The 26,710-nt window shown below is 37.4% G+C and overlaps 1 protein-coding gene across 5 annotated transcripts in view; it reads left to right on the top strand.

Annotated features, from left to right (window-relative positions):
* SCAF8 (SR-related CTD associated factor 8) overlaps positions 1-26,710 on the top strand; it is an 88,508-nt gene that overhangs the window by 14,879 nt on the left and 46,919 nt on the right. For 4 of the 5 annotated variants that reach the window (XM_081312646.1, XM_081312645.1, XM_081312648.1 and 1 more), the window contains 15 exons: positions 930-1,013; positions 4,200-4,244; positions 6,077-6,238; positions 8,372-8,528; positions 11,217-11,347; positions 14,068-14,244; positions 15,948-16,030; positions 16,698-16,812; positions 17,302-17,433; positions 18,196-18,308; positions 18,465-18,658; positions 20,206-20,306; positions 20,688-20,801; positions 23,209-23,365; positions 24,996-25,126. In XM_081312646.1, coding sequence (XP_081168772.1) covers positions 930-1,013; positions 4,200-4,244; positions 6,077-6,238; positions 8,372-8,528; positions 11,217-11,347; positions 14,068-14,244; positions 15,948-16,030; positions 16,698-16,812; positions 17,302-17,433; positions 18,196-18,308; positions 18,465-18,658; positions 20,206-20,306; positions 20,688-20,801; positions 23,209-23,365; positions 24,996-25,126 — 1,896 coding nt within the window. The remainder of the gene's footprint in view (positions 1-929; positions 1,014-4,199; positions 4,245-6,076; positions 6,239-8,371; positions 8,529-11,216; positions 11,348-14,067; positions 14,245-15,947; positions 16,031-16,697; positions 16,813-17,301; positions 17,434-18,195; positions 18,309-18,464; positions 18,659-20,205; positions 20,307-20,687; positions 20,802-23,208; positions 23,366-24,995; positions 25,127-26,710) is intronic. The other variant, XM_081312647.1, reaches the window with a different exon arrangement.

Here is a 26,710-nt window from a genome sequence, read left to right on the forward strand (position 1 = left end):
AAGTAAATCATTGATGAATTGTAGATTCAGATACAGAATATAATAACTTCATCTGAATTTGTACCTTGCTCACACCAAGCCTTACCACAACACTTTTTAGTGGTGTTATGCAAATTTATTGTATTGTATTGCATTACATTACATTACATTATGTATTAAATGTATATGTTGCCCAACTTTGGGCAGTTTTCAAAATAGTAAAAAATAAATAAAGCAACATAAAACAAAACCAAAAATGGCAGAGAGAACTAACCCAGAGAGAATAAAAGAAAAAGAAGAAACGGGGGCTGCAATAATTGTTAACACCTTGTAATGTATCTAGATCAGGCATGTCAAACTCGCGACATCACGTGACGTATCACGACTTTTCCCCCATTGACGGCAATGGGGTGGGCGCGGTTTCAGGACTACGCGTCTGGCCCACGGAGCGGCAGTTTAACATGCCTGATCTAGATGAACAGTGATTTCAGGCTTTACTGCAGTCTGGTCACTAATGTGGTGAAAATGAAAAGGATTACTTGATTCACTTACACATTTGACTTTTAAGTTTGGTTTCAACAAAAAATTTGCTAGCTTTGCTTCTACCCAAACCAGTCTCTTTTAAGGGGCAGAGTTAAGGTAAGGGGTAAGCTCCTACTGGTTTTTTTTTTCCAGTTTTAAACTTAACTAACAGATTGTATAGTTCTACTCCAGAAGCTGGAAAATGCTGTTTTTGTATTGGGAGTCCATACTGTTCTCTCAGTCAGTGCAAAATCATTCAGGGTTTCATGTAAGTGCCAGATCACACCTGGAATCAATAATAAGACATGATTAATTGCAATAAACTAAAGCTCAGTTTTGATCTGATGAAAATATTAGAGGATCTAACGTTCTTAGATAAATTTTAATTGTTTTTCCATTTATATTCACAGTCATCTCTTTTCTTTCAGCTTTACTCACTGAATGATTACAAACCTCCTATTTCAAAGGCTAAAATGACACAGATTACTAAAGCAGCAATCAAGGCCATAAAGGTAAGAAAATGATTATACAGTTTACAAATACCTCTTAGCTTTAAGTGGTCCAGGTAGTTTGTTAGTACAGTGCAATGCCCGGGTAGCCTGCTCATTATCTCAATAATCCCTTTAAAAAAAAACTTCAGTACTGATTAACATTTAATATGTGGAACCTCTAAATATTTATACTTGTTTATATTTATTGGGGTATTTTCTTAATTCTGCATAAAAGAAACTTCTCTGAAAACATGTTAAATATTAATTGCATGCCTCACTGTGGCCCTAATTATTTGGGGCTTTTAATTCACAGCACACATACTCATGTATATATACACATATACACACACATATACATACAAAAAACAGGTTTTTTTTAGATCAAATAAATAATATAGTCAATAGGTAAAAGTCATTAAGGGGAACAAAAACCAAAAATAATAGATGCTAAATACCCATTTAGTGGGAGTTTTTTATTAGACCCTGTAAAAAGAGCCTTGGTGGAGCAGTGGGCTGATGCCTCCTTAAGTAACACCAGCTGCCTGCAATTAGTGCAGGTTCGCGTCCCACCAGGCTCAAGGTTGACTCAGCCTTCCATCCTTCCCAGGTAGGTAAAATGAGGACCCAGATTGTTGGGGGCAATTAAGCTGACTTTGTAATAATGCCGCTTGGGGTGTGTGTGAAAGCCCTAACAAGCAGGCATATACATAGAATGAAGGCTACTGCTAAGCTTGTAAGCCGCCCTGAGTCTTTGGAGAAGGGCGGGATATAAATGTAATAAAAAAAATGTTTTTTTCTTCTTTCAGTGTCATACTTTTCCTTTAATATTAACATTAGCATTTGGTCATGCATTTAGTCAAAAAGAAGAAGCTATTCCTTCTTTACAGTATTCTTAAACCCTATTTTATATTAAAGGGATATTTTTAAAAGGACAAAGAAATAGAGTAGGAAATCTTCCAAATGTAGGTCTTGAGGGTATCATTCACTAAATGAAGCGTCGGAGACGGAGTCTGGAGAGCTGTTGGAGATCCAGCCGGTCTGAATCTGACCGATTGTGAATAAGATCTTTCACTAGGTCTTATCTTGCGGCGATGAGGACGGCGAAGTCTAATTACTTCGCCGCCCTCATCACATCCGCAGATAATCGCCCGGCCGCCCTGTTTAGGGTAACTTGTTCCCTCCTTTCTCAGGAGGTGAGGGAGGAGCCCTTGCAGAGGCGGGCCGAGGAGTTTAGCCAGCATCTGGTGGACAAAATCGCTCAGATTCGGACCGGTTTGGACTCTGACTGGACAGAGTCTGACGGGGAGGAATCGAGCGGTCTTGAGAGTATTATCTGGACTGAGTTTGGTCCTGTGACTCCCGAGGAGGTGGACAGGATTATGGGGAGGCTGAGCTCTACCACCTGTTTATTGGACCTGTGCCCTTCCTGGCTGGTTTATTCAGCTCGGGAGGAGACACGAGGCTGGTTCCAGGCAGTGATATCTGCTTCTTTGAGTGAGGGTGTCTTTTCCGCTGCCTTGAAGGAAGCGGTGGTGAGACCCCTTCTCAAGAAGCCTGCCCTGGATCCAGCTATTTTGAATAACTATCATCCAGTCTCCAATCTTCGCTTTTTAGCGAAGGTTGTTGAGAGTGTGGTGGCGCATCAGCTTCCTCTGTTCCTGAAGGAAACTGATTATCTTGACCTGTACCAATTGGGTTTCAGGCCTGGGTACAGCACAGAGACGGCATTGGTCGTGCTGATGAATGATCTCTGGCGGGCTCGGGACAGGGGTTGTTCCTCTGTCCTAGTCCTATTAGATCTCTCAGCAGCTTTTGATACCATCGACCATGGTATCCTGCTGCGACGTCTCAGGGGGTTGGGAGTGGGGGGCACTGTTTTGCGGTGGTTCTTTTACCTCTTCGGCCTTTCTCAGTCGGTGTTGACGGGAGGGCAGAGGTCCGCCCCGAGGTCTCTCGTTTGTGGAGTTCCTCAGGGGTCGGTCCTCTCTCCCCTCCTGTTCAATATCTATATGAAGTTGCTGGGTGAGATCATTCATGGTTTTGGGGTGGGGTATCATCAGTACGCTGATGATACCCAACTTTTTCTTTCCATCCCAAACCAACTCAGTGATGCCCTCAACGTGATGTCCCGTTGCCTGGAGGCGGTTCAGGTTTGGATGGGGAGAAACAGGCTCCAACTCAATCCTGCCAAGACTGAGTGGCTGTGCGTACAGGCATCTCGAGTGAACCATTCTATTCCATCTTTAATGATGGGGGGTGAGGTGTTACCCCCCCCACATGTCGATAGGGCTCGCAACTAGGGTGTCCTGGATTCGCGGCTCAGCCTTGAAGATCATATAGGAGCCGTGACCAGGGGGGCTTTTGTCCAGGTTCACCTGGTGCGCCAATTGCGGCCCTATCTGGACCGAGATGCCTTGCGCACGGTCACTCATGCGCTCGTGACCTCCTGGTTAGACTACTGCAATGCTCTCTACATGGGGCTGCCCTTGAGGACCACTCGGAGGCTTCAGCTGGTGCAGAATGCAGCCGCGCGAGTTGTGATGGGGGCTTCCCGATACTCCCATGTAACACCTCTGCTCCGCGAGCTGCATTGGCTTCCGGTTGCCCTCCAGGTGAGATTCAAGGTGCTGGTGATGACCTATAAAGCCCTAAATGGCTTGGGTCCGGGATATCTGAGGGAACACCTGCCGTCATCAAGTTCCCTTCGTCCTGTGCGCTCTCACAGGGAGGGCCTTCTCAGGGTGCCGCCGGGCAATGCGCAGGGGGAGGGCCTTCTCTGTGGGCGCGCCTGCCCTCTGGAACCAGTTACCCGTAGAGCTTAGGACTGCCCCTGATTTTCGTTTGTTCCGCCGGGACCTGAAGACCTGGCTCTTTGAGCTTTCCGGCCAGGACTGAGGATTTTTTAACTTTTTAATTTATTGTAATTGGGTTTTTAATTAGAGTTATAGGGGTTTTAGATTTTAATTAAGGATAATTTAACCTATTTTAATTGTTATTAATTTTTGTATTATAAATAAATAAATAAATAAAATAAAGTACATTAATCAGAAAGCTGCTAAAACAAGAAAGAAGATGGTATAGAATGGAACCTATATAAACGTTGCAAGCCACCCAGAGTAACCTGTATGTGAGTTGGAAAGCTATATAAATTTGTTTAATGAATAAATAAATAAACCTATTGAACAAATTATATATATTTATTTCTAGTTCTACAAACATGTTGTGCAGAGTGTTGAGAAATTCATTCAAAAGGTAAGTCATCAAACAAAACGTTAGTAATTTAAATACTCATGAATCTAGATATTTAAATATAGATAAATGTATTAAAGATATTAATGTTATATTATTATGAATATATTGTCACAATTTACAATATGATGGAGTACAGTAGGTATTTTTCCTCTGGAGTGTTTGTAAGGGCAAGGATCAAATAAGAGATATTTCTTGTTTGAAAGTCAGAACAAAAGTCCATTATGATTCATTCCACTATTTCTTCCTTTACACGGATTACTTTCCAATCAGTGGGTCCCTTAGATCACAAAAACTAGAATGCATAACTGTTTGCTTATGATAAAGGGTTTTATCCATTGTATGGATATTATTTGAATTCAGTTTAATAAAAGTTCAACTTCCTTTGGTATTTACCCACATATTTTGAGAGTAACAAAATAAGCACAGATTGCCTCAGATGGCTGTCTCAGCACTAAATAACAGCTCTACCAGAGGTTCAGAACATATATTTGAACATCTTCCCATGTCATGTGCAGCCATTTGTAGACCATCTATCTCCTTGAACAATAACTAAATGATGTTCCATAGAATGAGAACATTCAGAGGAATCAGAATAGATTAACCCCAGCATGGCATTGGCTTGACATTCATTGTCCATAGGAGATTGCCTAGTAGTCTTATTGCATTTTTTTAAGAGCACAGGTGGCAATGTCCATGCCTGGAGACAATAGTCTTGTTGCTTGTGCTGTCAAACCCAGTGTCATTCTATGTGAGCAAATTGTGAGCAATACAGTTAATACTAACAAACTACTCATGATGGTGTGATTTTTGATATTGGCCCTAATTGTCAATACATATTGTACAGTTTCAATTATTCCCATCACACCAAGGTATGATCTCAGTTCCAGAAAGACTTGACCTTATATAAAATTGGTGTCCAGCAATCATTTTCTAATTTGTCTTTTTGTTTCCATACAATCGTACCTTCAGAGATGATATAGTCTGATTAAGTTAACTTTAAGGTTAAGTTACTTCTGCCAAATATTAACATATCTTCTTTAATAATAATATTAGATAATTTGTCTGAGGGTAAATTATGGTGCACACTGATCCAAAAACACAGTGTCCAATCTAAAGTATCAGTTGCAGGGGGGACTTACTTCAAGTGAGTAGAGGTGCATTTCACAAATCATAGGTCTTATGCAAATTTTAAATACGATAGATCTCTGTGAGTGACAGTGAACATTACCATACTAGGTTTCCACCCCTTTCTGCTGTGGACTCTGACTTTCACTTTCAGTGCTTGGGCTTTAAACTGATAAGAATGAGTTGACAAGGGGAATGTCAATGTTTGCAGAATGATTTGTCTCATTTATCGGAACCTTGGCAGGGAACATCACAATGTTTCACCTTTTCCAGGGGAAAAGCATCCCCTCTGGTATTGAGCTTTATCTTAATTTTACACCCCCCCCAAATAATACCAGCTGGTGGCATAACTGCTGCATAGAGTACATCTTAGTAAAGTTATGCCTCTGATAAATTGCAGTGTTCCCCAGTACTAGCTGTGTTATTATCTAAATAGTTCAAAAAACTTAGAATATTTCAACTGTTAACATAAAAATGAAGGTACATTTCCCTAAAATTATTTACTATTACCTTTATATAAATGAAATTTAAATAATTGAAATTTTACAACAAGGAAATGTTACAAATGATTATAGCATACTCTGTGAAACACATTTTAATATAAAACAATACCATACTGGGGGAAAAAAGAGCATTCATAGTTTCTACAGATTTGCTAGCTAATAAATCTTATAGGAAATTTTCATTCTTATTGTATTTCTATGTAGTGTAAACCAGAATACAAGGTGCCTGGCTTATATGTCATTGACTCGATTGTACGGCAGTCTCGGCATCAGTTTGGGCAAGAAAAGGATGTCTTTGCTCCTCGGTTTAGCAATAACATCATTAGCACTTTCCAGAATTTATATCGTTGCCCTGGGGATGATAAGGTATGGATTCTTCTACATTTTACTCTTTTCCCAATAAATGATTTATTAATGTATAATTTATGTTAAAAATATAATTTTACAAAAAAATGATGCATGGTTTTTTTTACTTGACAATGTTCCTGAGTAATAGATAATACTGTTTGTGAATTGGGAAGAAAATACTGCACATATCCTCATTGTATTCCCATGTGGGGTAAACATTGTTATGCAGAGTACTGAAAAAGAGCAGGAAATAATAATAATAAAAAAACCAACAACAACAACCCCCCAGATTAAAAACAAAAAGAAAAGTAGATGTAGCTAAACCATTCACTATGTTTGTTGATATCATTCTGCCCTGCTGTACTTTGTCATGTTTCATATATTACTTTTCATTTTTAAAAAATTTCTCATTTCTCTCTTAAGAGCACATCAATTTATTATAGTCATGACTTTCTTCACCTTTCTTTTACTATATAACGTCATCCAACGTATATTAATTTTTCAGTTTCAGTCTCATCAGTTCTTTCTGTATGACCAAACCATCTCATTGTATTTTCATAACGGTCACTGCCTTTTTATTCAGTCCATACTAATTCACTACTCATTGAATGATCATCTTTTTATGGTTATACTACATACCCTTCCTAAGGAATCTGGTCCCATTACATTTGGCTTTTATGTTTTCCTTGACATATTCAATTCTCAATCCAGTATAATCAAGTACTATTGGCATAAACACATTCTTTAACCCAGCCGTTTTTCTTTGTTTTGGAAAGAATCCTTTTTGCAGCAGTTCAGATACTACTCGCTATCTTTCTACCGTCATTTTTTATGTTTTAAATTTTTTCCATTTTCACTCTTTTCAAAGGACACACACATTCATCTACTATTAACTTGCAGTATTCTGTTTCCCTTGAGAAATACAACTTCCTTGCTTTTCAGTAATTAATTTTCAGGTTGGTACTTCATACAAGCAAATGTCTATTTTGGAAAAATTATATCAATCAACATTTTCCAATATTTTTAGTACTATTTTTGATGTGTGGAACAAATGAAAGGGACATAATTTTATTGGGTAGTGAATTATAGATGGAAAATAATGTAATTGTTTATTGGTACTTGATTATCATTTCAACATATAGCATGTGAGCCATATTTTTGAACCCCATAGTGAAATCAAAAGAATAGACAGACTCTGGCTCTAGCAGGTGACGTAGTGCTGATTTTAATCTGCACAGGTATTGTATAATAAACATTGCATAATATATTCATAGCAAGGTAATACAATAATATTCTTATAGAATATATATAAAATTAAGCATAACAGTGCCTATACATTATGTATGTAAATGTGCTAAGCTCTATAAAATTGAGAAAAGGGAGTATCTAAAGTTCTTAGGGATTTAAAATAACAGTTTAAACAGAATACTAAAGAGATTTACATTGGATGGAATCTAGGAACCCATAAACTAAATTCACTCAGGCAGTAGAATTTATTTTCTTCCCTAACCCCCAACTATTTTAATAGGTGTACAAGTAGCTGTAGAGGAAGGGGACATTAATCTTTCATTTTCAATAATAGAATTCGTTTCTGTTCTTATTTTCTAAGACTATGTGGCCACTGCTAGAAGATTCAGAATTTGAATCACTAGATACACTAGCTTCAAAATAGAATCACTAGAATCATTCAGTGCATTTGTAGGAATGAAATGAGAAAATCTAATACAAATTGAACATACGTTAATTGTGTCACATAGACCAGGGGTCCTCAACCTCCAGGCCACAGGCCGCTATCAGGCTGTGGCCTGTTTGGATCTGGGCCGTGTGAGCGGCTGGCTAGAGCACACACAGAGCTCTACTTGTGCGAGTGGGAGCCAGTTCCCCTCTCTCCCCTCCCCCCCCGCCAGGCCGCCAAGCCATAAAGGTTGGGGACCACTGACAGACTATTTTTCATTCTCTAAAACTGGAGAAGTTTCATGATTTCCAGTCCTGATATAAAAAGGGCACTGAAATCTACAACACATTCCTGATCCTTGTAACCATGATAAGGAATCTTAAACATAGCCTCATAGTTTTATTTTAAAAGCTGTTTAACTTGGAATAGGGATTTGTATGATGTAAAGTCTAAAATGTCATCTCTTTCCTTCCTAGAGTAAAATTGTTAGAGTGCTCAATTTGTGGCAGAAGAATAATGTGTTCAAAAGTGAAATTATCCAGCCTCTATTGGATATGGCAGCAGGAATTCCTCCTCCAGTTGTTACTCCTGTTTTGCCAGGAACAACTGCTACTTTGAGTAATAATACACCAGGTAACAAGAACCCAACATTATCCTTTTGTTTTACATCCATGACAACTTTCCCTTTGTTACATCTTTTAAGATTTAAATTTGCAAGAATAATTGATTTTTGTTGCATTACTTTTTTCAGTTACATTCTTTCCTGATATGTATATATTTTTCCTTAAAATGTATTCTTTCCTGATATGAATAATAAACATATATTCAGATTTCTGGGTTTCTTTGGACAGGGACTTCCTTTATTTTTTATATTTTATAGCTTTTTTATATTTTATTTCTGATCTTTTGAAATATATTAGGTACACCATAACTAAGAGAAGGAAATGAAAAAAATATTTTTTTCTATAAGGATTTGAATGAACTGAATAATTAAATTGGTTAATGTTTGCTTGTGAAATTTCTGTTGGTAGAAAAATAGACTATAATTCAATATCAGCCAGAAGAGTCAAGAATTAAGACATATGCATACATGCCTAATGAAGATGGTTAAATTCAACATTAAAAGTGCCATTGCTAAGAAGTTTATTTTTCCAGGAAAATAACATATTTACACATTAGCCATTAGGGGTCAGCATATTCTACAACATTAAATACGCAACTCTAAATGACAGGGTTATGCTCTCTAAATAATACTGTAGCTTTTTATATATAAAATCATAGTTTATAACAGTATGATGATAGTGTTATAAATTGTTGATATCAAACCCATAGTTTGAAACCAGAGCACATTCTATCATGCAATATGTTGAGATTCAACAAATAGAAGAAGGATTTAACAATGATTGGCTGCACTCATAGGAAACCACTTTATGTTCGTTGAGCATAAAGAAAGCAGTATTGCAGGATACTTTTGCTGACTGCCAGCAGTTCGAGTCTCACCTGCTCAATGTTGACTCAGCCTTCCATCCTTCCGAGGTCGGTAAAATGAGGACCCAGATTGTTGGAGGCAATATGTTGACTTTGTAAACTGCTTAAAGAAGGTTGCAAAGCACGGTGAAACGGTATATAAGTCTAAATGCTATTGCTATTTCTTCAGAATAAGTCAAGGCACTGCTTTTAGATCATCTTTTCCTTATATTGGACAACATTGAATACCAAATCTTGATTACCCTCCTCAAACTCATTAAAAAATTTCACCCATTTTTGTTACATGGAACTTAGCCTTGGCTTGGAAGATAGGAGCTCTCAGTTAGAAGATCTATACATATTCCATAAAAACAAGATGTTTCTAGGCCAGATATAAATTGTTATTCAAAATTCCAACAAGCACAGGAGAGAATATTCTTGCCAACTGACAGCACATGGCTCAAACAAGATGTACATAGGGCTCTGAAGGTCCGCTTCAAACTCAAACTGGAGAGGTAAATAGTTTGTTTTCTATAAATAGAGAATCAGAGAAAATAACTTTCTGTTCCAGAGTTGACACATGACTTGGAGAATGCTTTGTCCTGTTGTTCACAGCAAACACAGAATCATGCTTCACAGCATTCTGTGTGAAAAATGACTATGTTGGCAATCTTTAATAGTAGGAGTACCAATAATAGATATTTGTAAGATGAATCTGGGATAAGGCTATCTACCTTAAAAATATGTGAAACAGGTAAAGCTGCCTTTCAGAAGTGGCCTTTGATCTCCTTTGGGTTGTGTAGAGTGCTGATCCACCCTGGGAATACTGCTATATTTTATTGCTTTTCTGTTCACTGTTATCTCCTGCAACCAAGAAGAGTAGGTGTCAGAATCCATTTATATCACATTTCATAAATGTATAGGTAGAACAATGTGCTTATTCTGGGGATTCTGCCATCTCTCCGAAGGGGGGGGGGGAGAGGATAGACTTTAGGTGATCTTCAAACAACAGGGAACATTTGAACTGGGGGAGGGAGGGGGAGAGACAGATCTGGATTGCATCTTCATTTACAACTAAAAAGGAAAGCAATAACCATAAAACCAAGGAGAGTTCCCTTTCCCATGGAAGGACCTGACACCTAAGCAAATGATGAGAGCCTGACCAAATGGATGAGGGGAGGGGCTGAAATGGGAATGCTTTATATAGGATTGAAATGTAACTTTGTTAGATTCCGTCTTGTATTGCCACAATCGATTCCATCCTAGTAAACATTTTCCTTTTGGACTAAACTTGCATCCAAGAGTTCTTATTTCCTAAGATGTGGATTGAGGTGGGTCCTGACAGTAGGTGGACTTATGTGAAGTACTGTCTGGTCACCAAAAGATAGACTTGATAAGCTCACTGTATTTAGTAAGGGAAGTAGTTTGAACTAGCATCCTAGTCACCCAAGAGTTGAGATACAAGGTACTTTACTGCACTAAATGTTAAACACTTTTTTTCTGTTCTCATGTGTCTTGCTAATGGGGAGTTACAGTGGTATTCATATTAATGCATTGAACAATTGATACAGGAGGAGCTGAATTGGACTCAGATAAAGAATAGATGGGAGAAATTTATTTATTTTATTTATATCGCAACTTATTCAAGAGTTTCAGGTGCTTACAGAGCACTCCTGCTGTTTTTCCCCAAAAAATCCTGTGAAGTAGGTTGGGTTGAGAATGATTGTTCCAAAGTCATCCAGTTATTTTCTGTGGCTAAGAATGGATTAGATGAAATACAAATGTGATTAATCTCTTGCTATTTACTACTTCTTTCCAACGGTATCTAAAGATAACTGCTTGTCTTCTTTGCAGGAACTCCAGTGACTCCTGCTACTCCAGCCAATGTAATCCAAAGTTTACCTGATCCATGGGTATCTCAGATAACTAATACAGATACGCTTGCTGCTGTAGCACAGATCCTGCAGAGTCCACAAGGCCAACAGGTAATAAGTCCATTTTGGTCCCTTATCCACCTAGAAATACATAATTCTGCTTCTCTGCTTCATATAATTTAAATTGCTATTGAAAAGTTAAAAACTAATTTCAATTTGTTTTGCATTTTTAAAATGTTTGCAATTTCTGTTTTTAAAGCAAATAACATGAATATCAATAATAAATACTGAATATGAACACTTGTCCCAATGCCTTTTATGCCAGAATTTTAAAGGGAAATATATAAATAAGGAACTTCCCCATCATCACAAGTATAAACAATTTTAGTAATTTATCACCTCTTAAAATACAACAAATGCCAGCTTATCTCTTAACTGTAAACAAGATCTTAAAACCTCTTTGTTCAGTCGTAGTCAGCAAAAGGCCATTAAAGGGTTACTAGAGATAATAATGTATCTGTTTTAACCCCAATCAAATAAACCAACTTTGTATTGCTTCCCTGTACCTTTAACAACCTTGATTTTTAATCCCCTCAAATAGTGTTTTAGAACTTGATTTCTTTTCATTTTTTCTGTATTCCTTCTCTGAAATTCCTTCAAAATTAACAATTCTCTCTTGCAAATCTAGTGCAGAAAAGTTATTTCAATAATTAACTTCTGTGTTATTTTTAGATCTTTTTAAAATTATAAATACTTCATTTGGTTTCATTTGTATATACAGTTTATCATCTTTTTCATATTCTTATAGCTTGTCATTTTAAAATCCACATTCAAATCAATTTCAGTCTTGCCGGTAGAGCTTGTTCCTCTATGTAAAATTTATACACCATCTTTCTATGATAACAAGACATTCTTAAAATTCACTTCTGAGTCTATTGTTCACAAATATCCTTGAAAATATCCAGCATTAAAATATTTTGCTCCATTCTGAATTAACAAGTTGACTTCAAGTTTTGTTGTCCTTTAATTGTAATTTTTAGTTTCTTCTAGCCCAAACATGTCAAACTTGTGACATCATGTGACATTGTGCAATGTATCGGAACTTTTTTGCCATTGCCAGCAATGGGGTGGGCGTGGCTTCCCGATGACATGTCCGTCCTGTGCGCTGGCAGTTGACACCCCTGTTCTAGCCCCCTCTAGTGTTCAGCTTTCAAATTCCCAGTTTTTTCATGTTTTTTTCCTAAGGAATCCAAACAACAATAATTTCCCATGGGAAGGATTCTTATAATTAGGTTTAGGTTTTATTAAATTTTTATACCGCCCTTCTCCCGAAGGACTCAGGGCGGTGAACAGGGCATATCATAAAACTACAAAAATACAAAAGTTAAAAAAGAATTAAATTATTGCCCACAGTAAAAACAATAGAAAATATATATAAATATTAAAACCCTAAGTAACTCCCCATCAGGCCAGGCCAGCTTGTTCAAATAAATGGGTCTTTAACCCGCGCCGGAAGGAGCGGAGATCCGGTGCCATCTGGAGCTCAACCGGCAGCTGATTCCACAAAGCCGGAGCGCCCACAGAGAAGGCCCTCCCCCTGGGGGCCACCAGCCGACATTCTCTGACTGGAGGCACGCTGAGGAGGCCCTCTCTGTGGGAACGCACAGGGCGGAGGGGAGTCGACGCCGGCAGCAGGTGGTCCCCGAGGTATTCCGGACCCATGCCATGTAAGGACTTAAAAACCATCACTAAGACCTTGAACCTCACCCGGAAGACAACTGGTAACCAATGCAGCTCGCGGAGCAAAGGTGTAACATGGGAGTACCGGGAAACTCCCAAGACAACTCTCGCGGCCGCATTCTGTACCAGTTGGAGCCTCCGAGTGGTCTTCAAGGGAAGCCCCATGTAGAGAGCATTGCAATAGTCAAGACGAGAGGTCACGAGCGCATGAGTGACCGTACACAGGGCATCCCGGTCTAGATAGGGCCGCAACTGACGCACCAGGCGAACCTGTGCGAAAGCCCCCCTAGTCACGGCTACTACATGATCTTCTAAGGTAAGCCGTGCATCTAGGAGGACTCCCAAGTTGCGAGCCCTATCTACGGGGGGTAAAGACTCACCCCCCATAGAAAGTGATGGAACATTTTGAATGTCCCGGGATGCCGGAATGTACAGCCACTCAGTCTTGTCAGGGTTGAGTTGAAGTCTGGACCTCTAGACTGTTTTTAACTTTCCAAAATCAGTGCTCTAAACACTTTTTTGCTGTTAATTCCAAAAAGTATTTTTTTAATTAATCATTAAACTTATACTTGAAACTAATTTTGTTAAGGAGAAGAAGACTCATCCAGTGAATGCAGTAAAGATTTGGCCATTCTGGAAAAAAATAATATTTAAAAATCAGTAAAAAATAATAATTCCAAAAGCAATTAAGAAATAAAATTCAGCTAAGTATTATGTCCATATAGGCTATATTCAACTGTGAGCTTAGATGGAATCCCCTTTACTCCCAGCTACTGGCATAAACTGACCATTAAAATCTCAGTAACCTTTTGCCCCCCTCTGCTAGCCATGATCCAACATCTGGCCACTGATTTCTACTGCAAATGATATCCCTGCTTTTTGCCCTGTCCTCACCAGTTTCTTTTGTAACTGCATTGAAGATTTCTTATATTTTACAAAATGTTTAAAATTTTAAAATTAGGAATTATGTGCTTGAAATTGAAGTTTTGATTGGAGATAGTTTGTCCTATCTTTCAAAGCAGTGCTAGAATTTATGCTTAATTCCAGATTTTATTTATAGCAAAACTATCTTCTTCCCAACTCCATTTCAGCTTCAGCAGTTAATACAGACATTGCAGATGCAACAACAAAAACCACAACCATCATTGCTTCAAGCACTGGATGCGGGTCTCGTCGTTCAGCTACAGGCTCTCACTGCTCAACTTACGGCTGCTGCTGCTGCCGCCAATACGCTCAATCCGCTAGAACAGAGTGTCTCTTTTAACAAGGTAGTTATTCGTAAGATTTCTAAACAAAAATTTGATTACAGTTATACTCAATCCTGCACAGTGTAGAAGCTTTTGTTGGATTCATTTCAGAGATTTTCTCTCTACAGTACTAGATGGGAAGTACAGTGGGATTTCATTCACTGAATAAGCCTGAGACCCTTAGTCATACTCCATTTAATAATAATAATAATAATAATAATAATAATAATAATAATAATAATAATAATAATAATAATAATAATAATAATAATTTTATTTATATACCCTTTCTGTGGTAATTTAAATATATACATAACAAAAATCAACTTGGTTATGAAGGAAAAAGGTTCATTTCTAATCTCAGGTTGAAAACTTGCTGACTAGTAGCGTTGTTGAGTTCTTATCTACAGCAGTTTCCATAAGAAGATAAAAGTTGTTCTAATCATGGAGTGGTAACATAATGAAATTTTCTATTTTATTTATCTTTTTTTCTTTTTTGTTTATTTTCTACTATATTATGTTTTGCTTGTTTTATCTTTTTTTTCCTTTTAAGTCTTAGCTTAATATGCTGTATGCCAGGGGTCCCTAAACCCTGGGCTGCAGCCCACTACCGGGCCGTGGCCTTTTCAAATTTGGGCCGCACACGCACAGCTCAACTTGCACAAGCAGCGGGCTGGTGGGCACACACTGTTCTCACCAGCCTTCCACTCGCGTGGCCCAGTTCCCCTTTCCCACCTCAGCCGAGCTACCAAGCTGCAAAGGTTGTGGACCACTGCTTTATATGACTGATACAAGAACCAGTTTGGTGTTGTGGTTAAAGCACCAGGCTAGAAACCAGGAAACTGAGTTCTAGTTCCACCTTAGGCACAAAATCAGTTGGGTAAACTTGGGTCAAGCATTCTCTCACTCAGCCCTAGGAAGGAAGCAGTGGCAAACCACTCCAAAATCTTGTCAAGAAAATTGCAGGGACTAGTCTAGACAGTTCCCAGAAATATTTTTTTTAAAAAATAAACAGACTCAAATGGCTAAAAGTAAAGAGACTGATACACTATTTTTGTTGTATTCATCAATGCTTCTGTATTATCTTGACCATAGCTAAATGAATACAATAATAGTAGTAATAACTATACTTCTATTTATGTAGTACCTGATATGAATTTTTTCCCCCACAATCAGTTGACCAATATTAGCGTGACTTTTTTTTGTCCTCTTTTTGCAATTCTTGGTTTTCTATTGGGCACTAAACTTGCAGGTCTAAGTGCTTCATGGTTGTCTTTTTATCAAAACCTATCTTATAATTTTTAATTTTAGTAACGCAAGTCATGTCTTTGGAGTACATATAGATAATGTATATCAGTTAATATCCCAATTAAATATTTTGGTTTTTATATTTATGCATTTGTTTTACATCTATGGTAATATATATAAGTGAGACATAAGGTACTGTTTTAGAAAGAATATTGTGTACATATTTTGGTATCTGGGTGTTATAGTGTGTGTGTGTGTGTGCGTGTGTGTGTGTGTATGTATATATATATATATGTATGTGTGTGTGTACACAGAGACACACACACACAGAGACACACACACACACAGACACACACACACACACATATATATGTATGTATGTATGTATATATGTATATATGGAACATTAAAATATATCTAATAATGCTTTTCTTGTTCAACAATGCATTTTTAATGCATTATTTGTTTGCTCCTAGAAGCTGATAGATAGGTTTGGAGATTTTGGAGAAGAAACTGATTTGAATGAAGAGCCCAAAAAGGAAACTCCAACTTCTCAGTTGTAAGTCTTAATTTGTGTTTGGAAACACCTTATTTTATATTTTGATTTGAACTTATTTTCAAAGTAAATCTGCAGTTAACTCAGCTTCTAATTGCTTACCCAAATCCAGAGGCTTTTCACATATGCAAAATGGTTTTGGAATATTTGTGACATTAACTGATATTGGAGAAAAGTTATAGAAATCATTTTTTTTAAAAATGATCATTTAAAAAAAATGATTAGTTGGTTTTTTTAAAAAAAAAATCAGGCAGATCAGATTTCCCCTACTTGAGTTTTCCAGTATATTTTAATCTTACTAAAATATTCTTAAGTTGTGGTCTTACACTGAGAAAGGGAGAAGAAGGGAGAGAGGTTGAAGATAAACCATAATTTCTTAAATCAACAGTTGAGTTCATTCAAGATATTAAGCTATAAGCTGTTGTTTAAAAATCACACTGTTGGATTCTCTGTACCACATAAAGTGCAATATGATCTACTACAATGTTTGAATCCCATTAAAAACCCATTAGATCAAGCTTGTCTTCTTGTCTCTTCCTATTCTTACCATACTTCAAGAGAACATCAAATTCTGCTTCTACAAAGTTCTGTTGTATTCTTTAATGAATTCTAAATATATTTATACAGTTACTGTAAAACAATAGGGTAACTACTAAATTATGTATTTTAGGCCCCTTGTATCTGAGTCCGTGAACAATTCACTTTTTCATCAGCTAGCTGAACAACTACAGCAACAAAACTTTGAACATCTTCGACAGCAACTTCTAGATCAGCAGCCACCAAAGGTATACTATTTTTCCTACTTTTGGAAATACTGCATTTTTTAAATTTCTAAACTAACCACATGGCTTTAGGTTTCTAAATTTTTGAAGCAACATGTTACTTTAGAAATTCCCCAAAAAAGTATATTTGTTTTGCCATCTTGAATTCCCCTCAGCATTAGCTTCCTTTTCCTTCTTTCCCCCCTTTTTTTGTTCAATGTAACACTTGCTTATACTTCACTTGTTTATATTTGCACTTTAACTTCTAATCCTAACAATCTATTTGAACTTAGGATCTCTGTAGTTCCAGGACTATGGTTTGAAATAAAAGACTGAACTTTGCACACTTGTTTGCTTGCTTGTTAATGTTATCCAAAATTCCAAACATATTCCATAATACAAATTATATATTAGTTATTGAAACCCAGAGAGAGAGGTAGGTCATAGATAGGTAGAGAGGCAGACATGTATTGCAGAGCTTGAGGCTAAAAAAATAAACATTCTTCACTGCAGGTAAGCCCTGAGGAAACTCAAGAAGAAAATTTTGGTTCTGAGCATTCAGCATCACCTTCGCAAGACAGCAGTCACCAACAGTTTTTAGAAGTGGAAACAAAGCTTGACAGTTCAATGGATGTTCAACAACAGGTAAAATTTAGTATTTCTATTTAAATTATGAATTCAGTAGATCACAAAATTGTAAAATAAACACTATCCTATCTATAATCTCATGGATGTCTCTATACTGGGAATGTAAATATTAACATTAGCTTTGATGTCATAATATAATTTGTTGGAGAGCAGCATACTCTGTCCATGAGGACAGGAACAAATTCCCATCGTTCAGTACGCTCACACAGAGAAGGCCTCCTCAGGGTACCGTCAGCTAGGCAATGTCGGCTGGCGACCCCCAGGGGGAGGGCCTTCTCTGTGGGAGCGCCAACCCTATGGAATCAGCTCCCCCCTGAGCTTCGGATGGCCCAAAACCTCCAATCCTTTCGCCGCGGCCTCAAAACACACCTGTTCCACCAGGCTGACCTAGACTGACAGGCATTTTAATTAATTTATATTTAGTATTTTTAATTCATTTTTTAAATTCTCTAATTTTAATTTACTGCACTGATGTTCTCAATTTCATTTTTATCTTGATTTCTGTACTTATTATATGTTTTGTTGTTAGCCGCCCTGAGTCCTTCGGGAGATAGGGCGGGATATAAATCCCATCAATAAATAAATAAATAAATAAATAAATGAGGACAATAAGGACACGTCAAGATATTGAGTCAGGAGATTTTCCTAGATATAAACTGATATATTCAGGAATATATGAAAAAAAATCTTCATAAACACATATAGATAAGAATGAATATAATTTCCAATATGTTGGCATCTCACTTGCTCCCTATTTAGGACATGGATATAGATGAGGCCCAGGAGGTTGTAGAACAAGAAGTCTTCGAGCAAGAAGAAAAGAAACCAGCAGTTCTTTCAAGATCACGAACACGCTCAAGATCACGTTCAAGGTTTCTGTAACTTTTATTACAAAGATATTTGTCTTCCTGCTTAAAACCCATAGTTGGTTTCTTAATATTCATAATATTAATATTCATAATATTCATAAGAATTGTCTTATGAATATTATGTTTTACATTGACATAATTTAATTGATTATTTTGTAGGTCACCAAGAAAAAGAAGGTCAAGATCACGGTCTGGTTCTCGAAAGCGTAAACACAGAAAGCGCTCGCGTTCTAGATCAAGAGAAAGAAAGAGGAAGTCATCAAGGTCATACTCAAGTGAAAGAAGAGCTAGAGAAAGAGAAAAAGAAAGACAGAAAAAAGGGTTACCTCCTGTCCGATCAAAAACACTAAGTGGTATGTATGTTTGTTTGGGTATTTTCTGAAATGTTTGTAGTACATTTTCATTTTGGTCCAAGATTCTCAGTGTCTGTATTTTCTTTCATTAAAATTGCATTACCACTTCTTAAATGGGTAAATTTCAGCATGATTCTTCGTAGTAGGTAGAATACTGTAGTTTGACTTCTGTATAACACTCTCTAGAATCTATAAATCAAGGAGAAACTGGAGAAGCAGAACTATTACTATTATTGCTAACTTTAAAGATCTTTTGCAGGCAATGCCATGATATTTGAGGGGGTGTATGAGGGACCTGTCTCCATAATATAACTTGCTTTCATTCCTCCCGGCCCATAAAAGAGAGGCAATTCTGTAGAAATTGCAAACACCAATTGCAATCGGGATTGTTAGCAAATCTTCCCTCACTGTAGCTATCTTAATCAGGATTGTTATTTCCTTGCCAGTAACTCTGAGAAGAAAATGACAATCCTATCTTTAGAAACCATGTTTTCATGGGTCTGCTGGAGACAGAATCTTAAAACTTTCCTTCACTGATTATCAAGGATAGTTTGGGTTCCTGCAATCCCAGCTGATGTGCACTGTGCTAAATAGTATGGTTAAATTTAGTGAGACTTCCTGGGTTTCAGAGTCAACCCAGAATTAAGAGTTGTTTGATATTTCTGGGACTTAGGTTGTCCATGTGATGTTTATTGTGGAAGAAATATTCAGCTCACATTTAAAATTTTCCATGATTAGTTGTCCATTTTTATCCATTTTGTTAATTTGTCTGCACAGAATTAATATTTTAATAATATGCACATGGTATAAAATTTGTGCAAGATTTGATATAAACATATGTTTTTTATTGTAATAATCCAATGAATTGGGTGTATTGTTAAGATACATTTAACTAATGTTAATGAAAGCATTTTTAAAACATTTCTTAAAATATATTGCAAGAAGCTAAAGAAATTGCTCATAAATATTCAGTGGTATGTCCACTATAACTTCCCATATTGTTCTAAATATTTTTTGCCATTTTTTTTCTGTAATGCCGGGACAGGAGTTGTATTCTTCTCTCTGTAACTTGTAGGAACTTCAAGAAAAGTTTGGAAGATAATAAATTGGTTTCTAAGAGGGAGGAGGAATTAAAAGATTGCTACTCCCTCTTTCGGGCATCACCTGCTATTTCAAAAAGACTTCTGTTCGAGTATTGATTTTGATTCCTTTGTTAATCACTGCATTTGAAATAACCAAATCTACAATATTTCTATATTCTCACCATGTCTCTCCTTTTTAATGTATATTAAAATATTCTTATCTATATGTAGCTTTCATAAAAAGTTAGTGTTTCAGGATTTTGTTATCCTGCTATTCACTTCTTGGAAGACGGTTGACATTTCCATTTCCACTGATTTAAATTAAATAATTGTATTGTTTTCTACGTATAGGCAAGTTGTAAATTGTTTCAGCTTGTCTTTCACTCTCTGACAGTAAAAGATTGTAGTGATGATAAATGTCAAATGATACGAATAAAATATAAACCTTATAATTTGTTGTGGCAGTCTGCAGTACCACGCTTTGGGTTGGTCAAGTGGACAAGAAGGCCACACAGCAAGATTTAACCAATTTATTTGAAGAATTTGGACAAATAGAATCTATAAATGTAAGTAAAATAATCTGCAATTTTTAAAAAGAATGGTAATTTTGAGTTTTCATAAATTGTTTAATTTACATAAGAGGAAGTTTTATATTATTTACTTTAAAATAAAAGTATCTAGAGGTTGTGTGGCTGGATCCAAAGAAATATAAATTACATTCACATAATAAGATATTTTTGTTACTCCATTTGTGCCTCTTAAAACATTTCACCTGAATTTCAGGAAATCATTTAGAATGGCATGGGGTATGACATAAAAAATATAAAAATAAATATAAATTGAGATTACTAGTATTCATTATTGTAAGAGATTTTTTTTGAAACTCAGTTATTAATTTTGTTTTAATTTTACTTGTTCTTTTGTTTTGTTTTGTTTTGTTTTTATAGATGATCCCTCCCAGAGGTTGTGCATATGTCTGTATGGTTCATAGGCAAGATGCTTATCGTGCTCTTCAGAAATTAAGCTCTGGATCCTACAAAATTGGATCTAAAATTATTAAGGTACAGTTTCAGTGGTCCTGCTTATCTGTACTATGAATTGTAGTTTATTGTCATAATCCTGTGCTTTTGTATATAATGAAGGAAAGCCACTGTTAGTGCTTAAGATTGTGGGCTATAACTGGGGATAGCAAGATTCAAATCCATGCTGAGCCGTAGAAACTCACTGGTTGACTTGAGCAAGTCACTATGTTTCTCATCCTATTTCATATGGTTGTTATAATAGGTTGATCAGTTTGCAAGAATGGTGGAACATAAATCTAAGAAATAGTAATAGAAGAATGAACGCCAGGAGGTCAAGAAGTAATGTCCAGACCAATGGAAAAGTCTCTGTCCACTGTACTTATCTACAAATCATGTAGAAGGGAGTTGAATGTGTTGGACATTATTGGAAATTGGGATGTATTGAGTGTCATGTAAGTAGGGTTTCGCAAAGAGGTGGGGTGAGTGATTCACCAGATTGTTAACTCCAAGCATAGGTTGGGTAAGAAAGATGGTTAGTGAGAATTGGGATGAAATCACTGCTTGCCTTTGATCAGAGGTCCCCAACCTTTTGGGCACCAGGGACCAATTCCATGGAGAAAAGTTTTTCCAAAGACCAGAGAGTGCATGGTTTTCAGTGCTGCCTGCATTCCACGGATGGGGCTTTGCTTTTTTGTGCGGACCAGTTGTTGGCATCCCATGGCCAGGTACCAGTCCACGGACCAGGGGTTGGGGACCCCTGCCTTAGATGAACAGGATGGTTGAATGGGAAGAGTACAGAATACATATGCCAAGTACCAATGTTTTCATCAAGGGGAAATATAGTGGAAGGCATTGGTTGACTATTTCAGGGGACAGATGATTTGTGGTGATCTCTTTTTTTCTAGTCCAGTAGCTCCATGCTGGGGACGTTGTCAGATTTTCAGAGTATCTGGCCTCATAGTGTTCCTGGTAAACAGCAGATCTGTCTATAATAAAGCAGTGTCAATTCATGATTGGTGATGGACAGACAAGTAGATCTGATGTGTGTTACTCATGCCTAACTGCATGAAAGGAGCAATATTCTTCTTTCAAAAATTTTCCCAACCAGGTTTTGGGTCCTGCCCCAGTCTGAGTACCAGGGTCAGGGAGATAGGGTGCTGTTGATATATTATAAGACCTTATCTGTGACCAGGATCATTAGTTTGAATGTTGCAGAATGTTAAGTTGGGCCTAAGGACAAACTAGGGGTACTGTTGCTATACCAGTGGCTCTGCTGTCTATCTGGATCTTTTCCAAGCTTCCTGGGCCTGGTTGTTGGGTTGAAGATTGAGTTTCCTCCCTATGGGTATTAGGGAATTTTAACCTCCGTACAATGAACGCTGGGAAAGCCTAGGAGTTTCATGAAGATCTGCATACATAGCTAGGCATGAATTAGGTCTAATTTTTGCTTTAGAGCAATTGTCTTATGATCTGAAGGATATGGAAGGTATTACCATTACCTCTTTGTTATAGTTAAATCAGCAGCCTGTGTTATCCATAGAGTCAGGTCCATTTGGCTTGTCTGCTAGATTGGTGAATCCATCAGTTAACTGCCTACTTCACCACTTGCAAGAAATGACTCCTGAATGGCCTCACTCCACTGGCTGATCCAGGCAGCCTCTTGGGTTTTAGTGGCCCTCTGGAAGATGAAGCAGCAGGAATGATACCTGGAGCATAGGTGAAAGATGAATAGTGAAACTAACAAAGCACAACTAACTGTCCAGGTTCAAGCTTATTCCAGAGCAATAAGAAACACAAAGCATTCCTACTTTTCTCTCTCTCAGGGGATTGTGGCAGGATATAAATATAATAAGTTTCTAGATTATATTCTATAATCTATATATAGATTCCTACGTGTGTGTGTGTGTGTGTGTGTGTGTGTGTGTGTTGTGTAGATTTTAATATTTTTGTTACTGGAAAAAATGTTCCTAAGAAAGAATTCACCTGAAGAACACATTTTAATGACTCCAATTAAATGGAGATATTATCCAAAAATAGAAAAAGAAAAAATTAAAATGAGTTAAAAATATTTATTGTCTGATTATTAGAAGGGGAAAAAACTGTCCTGTAAAATAGTAGAACATAATTAGAAATTTAGGGTAAACAATAAGCCTGACATTGGGAAGAATGATGTCCATATTCTTTGGGAGTGAGAACTTTAAAATTCTTTACTGCTGCATTTATATCAGAAAAAAAAGAAGGAAAATTCATGATGAGGAAATATTCTTTTAATGTCAGAAGATATCATTACAACGTATTTGGACAATGCATTTTTCTGTTTTGCAAGTATGTGTTGTTCAACAAATGAATTGTTGATCAAACTGTAAAAATAAACAGAATACTATGATGCCTTGTAGAGATTATTGTATTTTTGTTTCCAACACTGCTGAATTTGCTTTATTTTCAGATTGCATGGGCTTTAAACAAAGGAGTGAAAACTGAATACAAACAGTTTTGGGATGTGGATCTTGGAGTATCATATATACCCTGGGAAAAAGTTAAGCTGGATGATTTAGATGGCTTTGCAGAAGGAGGCATGATTGACCAGGAAACAGTAAATAGTGGTAAGGACAATTTAAAATACTTTGTAATTAAAACTTTATTTTCATTTTTTCATATTTTGTTCCAGAGAAATGTGTTTCCAATAATCTAAATATGCATTCCAAATGCTGTTCCTCTCTGGCTGTGTAAGAGGTAGGCTGACTGTTGGCAGTCAAGCTGAATCACAGAGTTGCAGTTTGTGACATCTCTAGAATATTTCTGTCTTCAACTAGGATATATGCTAGTTTCCAAAGGAAATTTGGAAATTATTTATTTAAATAAACTTACTTATTTAGTAAATAAACTTATTTACTAATTATTTATTTCATTTCCAAAAGAAATTTATTTACTAATTAAATAAATCTCATGTAATATAACATTTAAGGTTTAGTGTAGATATATCCTTAGTCCAAAATTGTAGAGAATTTGTAAATAGGAAAAATCAATTGCTACTTACAAAATAATGTTTTGCCAAAAAAATGTGTGGTTTGGTTTAATTTGATACACAGAAAGAAATAGGAAAAGCATACTAAGAAAAATAGGACAAAAATATATTATGAAATACTCAGATCAGAATCTCCCAGAGGTGCTTTAATCCAAATATTGTACATATCTAATAATGTCATGTTTCCCCCAAAATAAGACCAACCCAGAAAATTAAGCCCCAGCCTGATTTTTTTAGCGTGCTTATAGTATAAGCCATACCCTAAAAATAAGCCCAGGGGGGTGGGCTTGTTCAGCACAGGAGGCAGCAAGCATGCAGGGGCCAACAGTGTGCGACAGGAGTCACAGCCTGCACAGCACAGGTAAGTCCAAGCATGGAGGCAAAGTCCGGGGGGGCAGGTGATCCAGACATGCTGCGTGGCCAGAAGGCTCGCACAGTGGCAGCAGACAGAGGTGCCTCTGCCTCCCCCTGCTGCTGCTGCCGCATGAGCCTCATGCAAGCCAGACAGCTGCGCAGCACGGCTGGATTGCCTGCCTCTTCCCTCATGCCTCTGTCTCCGCTTGTTTCTAGTGACACCGTGTGAGCCTCCCGTGAGCCAGGTGGCCGCGCAACACATCTGAATTGCCTCCCTCCTGTGCTTCTGCCCTTGGGACAAGTGGGATGTGGCTGCTACCGGCCCCCGTGCACTTACCGCCTCTTGTTGGGCTGATCACCCTGATACTGTGCTTCCCCCAAAAAGGCCCTATGCATCTTTTGGTCAAAAAAAAAAAAGACCGTTGCTTATTTTCAGGGAAACATGGTGTGTGAAAGCCCTAATAAGCAGCCATATACATAGAATGAAGGCTACTGCTAAGCTTGTAAGCCGCCCTGAGTCTTCGGAGAAGGGCGGGATATAAATGGAATTTAAAAAAAAAATTAAAAAATATTTTTTTACACTGTTAGAAACGGAGCAAACATTAATCCAAGGTTGTAAATTTCAAGAACCACAAAATATCCCTTCTCCCCCCACCCCACCCTCAAAAAACCCTCTAGTTCTACATAAAACAATCCGGGAATGTGCCATTCAGATAGTTTTTTAAAATATATTTTTAAAATATATTTTTCAATCTCCACTCATTGTGAAAAGGTAGGTATCATAGCTAGTGAAGCAAATGCTTGTTTTCTTCTAATACGCTTTTCAAAACACTGATCAGTTGTTGTTTCTTTAGAATGGGAAACTACAAGGACTTCAGAGACTGTAAAAGAGAGTGTTCAGATAACCCAGAGTGCAACTGTTGACAAAACCACAGTTGTCACAACACAGGCAGAAACCTATAAACAATCTGTCACTATGTTACAGGTTAGTATTGTATTCCATTTTCTGTCCACACTTTTCTTCCAGTAGTAAAGGACATTCAGATTATTGATTCGATTGATAACTCTACTTTTGTGTCAGTGCATATCATATCTTCTCGTGCCTTCTGCAACTTGTTAAGACTTTTTTTTTCCTTTTATTGTGAAAAAAACTCTGAAATTAAGTATGCACAAAACAGAAAACGTCTTGGTTTCACCCATAGAACAAAGAACTCCACTCAGACATCTCAGGAACGTCTCATGTTGGTTGCTTCCTAAGGAGGCTCCCAATAAGTATGTCGTAAAAAAATTACCTCAGTAAGCAAAAGTAAGAGGCAGCAAAACTCTGAGAATGATTTTCTTCCCTATAGTAAATCACCCTGTGAAGGAAATGAACAGTTTAAAAAATGCAATAAATAAAATTTAAAAATACTTAAATTGACCTGGGGTTATTTTGGGAATTAACTGGCAAGTGTTCAGTTTACTGATAGGAGAGAGAATTTGGAAAGAAAATGAAAAGTAGTCATCTGGACTTTCTAGAAGTTCATTTGTTGGTCAACATTGGTCTACATTGAAAAGACAAAAGTAATACTACATTGCCCTTCCTATATGCCAGGGGTCTTCAAACTTGGCCTATTTATTTATTTATTTATTTATTTATTTATTTATTTATTTATTTATTTATTTATTTATTTATTTATTTATTTTATTGGATTTGTATACCGCCCTATTCCCGTAGGACTCAGGGCGGTTTACAGGGCAGTTAAAACCATGAATACAAAAAATTAAAAGCAATTAAAACAATTAAATTAAATTCAAGCCCCAAGAGTAAATCTAAAACCCAGTTAAATTAACAACCCCACAGTCTGGACCAAACAGATCGAAGAGCCAAGTTTTCAGGTCCCGGCGAAATGAGCGAAGGTCGGGGGCAGTCCTAAGTTCTGTGGGTAGTTGGTTCCATAGGGCAGGCACACCCACAGAGAACGCCCTTCCCCTGGGAATAACCCGCCGGCATTCATTAACCGGCAGTACCCTGAGAAGGCCCTCCCTGTGGGGGTGCACAGGACGATGGGAAGATGATGCCGGCAGCAGGTGTTCCCTTAGATAGTCCGGACCCAAGCCATTTAGGGCTTTATAGGTCATTACCAACACCTTGAATCTCACCCGGAGGGCAACCTGAAGCCAATGTAGCTCACGGAGAAGAGGTGTTACACGGGAGTATCGGGAAGCTCCCATCAAAACTTGCGCGGCTGAATTCTGCACCAGTTGAAGCCTTCGGGTGGTCCTCAAGGGCAGCCCCATGTAGAGGGCATTGCAGTAGTCTAACCGGGAGGTCACGAGCGCATGAGTGACTGTATTATGACTTTTGGACTTCAACTCCCAGAATTCCTCAGCAGTCCACAAGTCATAAAAGGGCCAAGTTTGAAGACCCCTGCTATATGCTTTTCTGTGATAACTTGCAAGCTATAAATGTCCTTATTTTGAGGCTCCTTCATTCCACAGATGAAATTCAACAGCAGAATAGGCCAAAGAGGCAGATTTACAGGGGTGCAATTTTAAAATTTCCTTTCATAAATATGTATGGATTAAA

The sequence above is a fragment of the Vipera berus genome (assembly GCF_964194415.1).
Source record: "Vipera berus genome assembly, chromosome: 1".
In the NCBI taxonomy this organism is placed as follows: domain Eukaryota; kingdom Metazoa; phylum Chordata; class Lepidosauria; order Squamata; family Viperidae; genus Vipera; species Vipera berus.